The 2,568-nt window shown below is 39.6% G+C and overlaps 1 protein-coding gene across 1 annotated transcript; it reads left to right on the top strand.

The window, feature by feature from the left end:
• Window positions 1-955: 955 nt before the first annotated feature.
• LOC148696345 (uncharacterized) lies at window positions 956-1,978 on the top strand. The gene has a single exon (XM_088695189.1). It carries the CDS (start codon window positions 956-958, stop codon window positions 1,976-1,978), a length of 1,023 nt encoding a protein of 340 aa, XP_088551315.1.
• Window positions 1,979-2,568: the final 590 nt, after the last annotated feature.

Raw genomic sequence — 2,568 nt, 5'->3', positions numbered from 1 at the left:
TATGAACTTATATTCATGAGTAGTAAAAATCGCTAGTCACGATTGTGTTTAGTAAACCCTAGGCTGGATTAACATGCGTATTCCATAGTTATGAATGCCTAGTCGATGTTTATGATTTCCGTTGAACTTAATGATCTTTGTTGAATGTCTCTATCATGCGTATTCCATAGTTAGGGACTTTGATTAGGAATAATTTGGTTGTAATGCGTATCCCATTCAATCCAATGAATCTAGGGAAATCTGAAAGTTAATTTAAGCGGACCTAATTAACTTGGAGCATTGTCATTCATTGTTTGTTGAAGTCATAACTGGGAATCAAATTATATGCATATGTTCATGTGTGGATAAGGAACCCTCTAACTAGTTTCTCATCATTCTATTTCATCAAAATCGGTTTTAGAATCTGTTTTGTTTCCAAGTTTCTGTTTTAATTTTAAATTCGTCAAAGACCAATCCCCCATTTATTTTAAAGTGTTAGATTAGTTAGAAATACATTTAGTTTATGTTTTTAAGAGTCTTGAGTCAAGTTACAAATTAATTTCGTCCAAATTTGTGTTTGTGCTCAAAACTGCTTAGAAAGTGGTTTTTAGGCAGATTTGAGTGTGTTTGTGCTGTTTTGAGTCTTTTAGATTGTTTGAGTGTTTTAAATTTTAGGTTTGCATTCATTAAGTCTAGTTTAGTGTTCTAAATATTGTTTTTACGTTTTTGAGTCAATTTCACATTGATTAGCATCCCTAGTTAATCCCCGGTCTAGAACGATCCCTATTTGCTCATATACTACAATTGTCATCCATAGGGTTTAATTTGTGTGTCAAGTTAATTTTCACACCAAATTTTGGCGCCGTTGCCGGGGATTAGCAAAATTGCTAATCCCTTGTGTTTTTGCCGTATGTTTTTAGTGTAATTTACCTAGTTTTCTTATTTTGTTTTGTTTTCTTGGTTTAGGTACTAGTGCATGACGCGGAGTTCTCAAACTGTGCATGCACATATCTTGGACTTTAACGACGATTTTGAACGTGATTTGAGAAGAAAGAGGAGGCATCCCGAACCTAGTGAACCTAGTTCAAGTTCAGTGGCCGAATCTGAGTTTGAAAGAGTGGAAGAAGAAGTTATGGCAGCGGACAATCGGACCATTAAAGAGCTTTCGGCCTCGGGGTTGGCCAATGCCGCACCATTATGCATTCAATACCCTGCGGCTGCCCAAGGCAAGACCGATGAATTCGAGTTGAAGTCAAGCTTGTTGCACCACATTCCGAAATACCATGGGCTTTCCATGGAAGATCCCAACAAGCATCTCAAGGAGTTCGAGGTTGTTTGTTCGAGCATGACACCCATAAATGTCGATGGGAACATTCTAATGATGAAGGCTTTTCCATTCTCACTTTTGGAAAAGGCGAAGGATTGGCTGTACGAGTTAGCACCCGGAACGGTTACATCTTGGGATAGTATGAAAAGAGCTTTCTTGGAGAAGTTTTTCCCAACTTCAAGAGTCATTCTCTTGAGGAAACGGATTAGTGGCATCCAACAAAATCAAGGTGAATCGTTTCCTTCTTATTATGAACGTTTTAAATCACTTGTTGCTTCTTGTCCACAACATCAAATGAAGGAGGAGCCGCTCATTCAATACTTCTACGAAGGACTCCTTCCCATGGAACGCCAAATGCTTGATGCCTCGGCGGGAGGTGCGTTGGTGGATAAAACTCCGGGGGCTGCAAAAGTTCTAATTGCCAACCGAGCACATAATGTACAACAATACGAAGGTGTTGGACAGAGAGACCCCCCACGGCCACAAGTGAATGAGGTAAGTTCTATGCCCGAAATTCAATCCCAATTAGCTAACCTTACTTCTATTGTTTCTCAGTTGGCCGAGGGAATGAAGATTCATGGACCAAGTGTGTGTGGTGTGTGCTCTATGCAAGGACATGCCAACGATCAATTGTTGATGTATTATTCCTTCCTAATGCTAGAATATATTTAGTATAATGGCACAAGCAAGGGTGTCGAATCCTCAGGGACTAATTGGACCTATGTAATTACTTGTTTTGCAAGAACTCTATGAAATGAATCAAACTAAACAGAATAGGCAGATTTGTTGTTGTAACTTGAAAGTATAAGAAAGTGAAGTAAACACAAATAAATGACTCAACAACTAATAAAATGAGATAGTACCAATGGAGATGAAGCTAGGGATTCGGTTTCACCATTGCTAAACCAAGTCCATGTTTGTAAATTAGTTTATACTCATTCATCTACCTATTTCTTGAGTTTGTTTCACTTGGACATGATTGTGACATCCCGTCCCGGAACTTTCGAAACGCACGTGTGGAATTACGATTTTGCCCCTAGTTCGTTTTTTTGTCACATTGTGGGTTGTTTGTGTGGGGTGGTAGGTGTTGGACCACTCACACACACACACTGTCACACTCTCCCTCTCCCTCTGCCTCTGTCCCGTGTCTCTCTCTCTCTCTTCCTTTCTTCTTCTTCTCCCTTCGAAGTACGGACAAACATCAAAAACACTCAAACCACCACAGATCGAAGGAACCAACTACACCATTCGACTCGTGAGGT

This window comes from Pyrus communis, chromosome 6 (assembly GCF_041283825.1).
Source record: "Pyrus communis isolate YQ-2024b chromosome 6, ASM4128382v1, whole genome shotgun sequence".
Lineage (NCBI taxonomy): Eukaryota > Viridiplantae > Streptophyta > Magnoliopsida > Rosales > Rosaceae > Pyrus > Pyrus communis.
This window is presented reverse-complemented; position numbering and strand designations above follow the sequence as displayed.

Coding starts and splice junctions, on each gene's coding strand:
- LOC148696345 (XM_088695189.1), top strand. CDS start 956: ATGACGCGGAGTTCTCAAACTGTGCATGCACATATCTTGGACTTTAAC.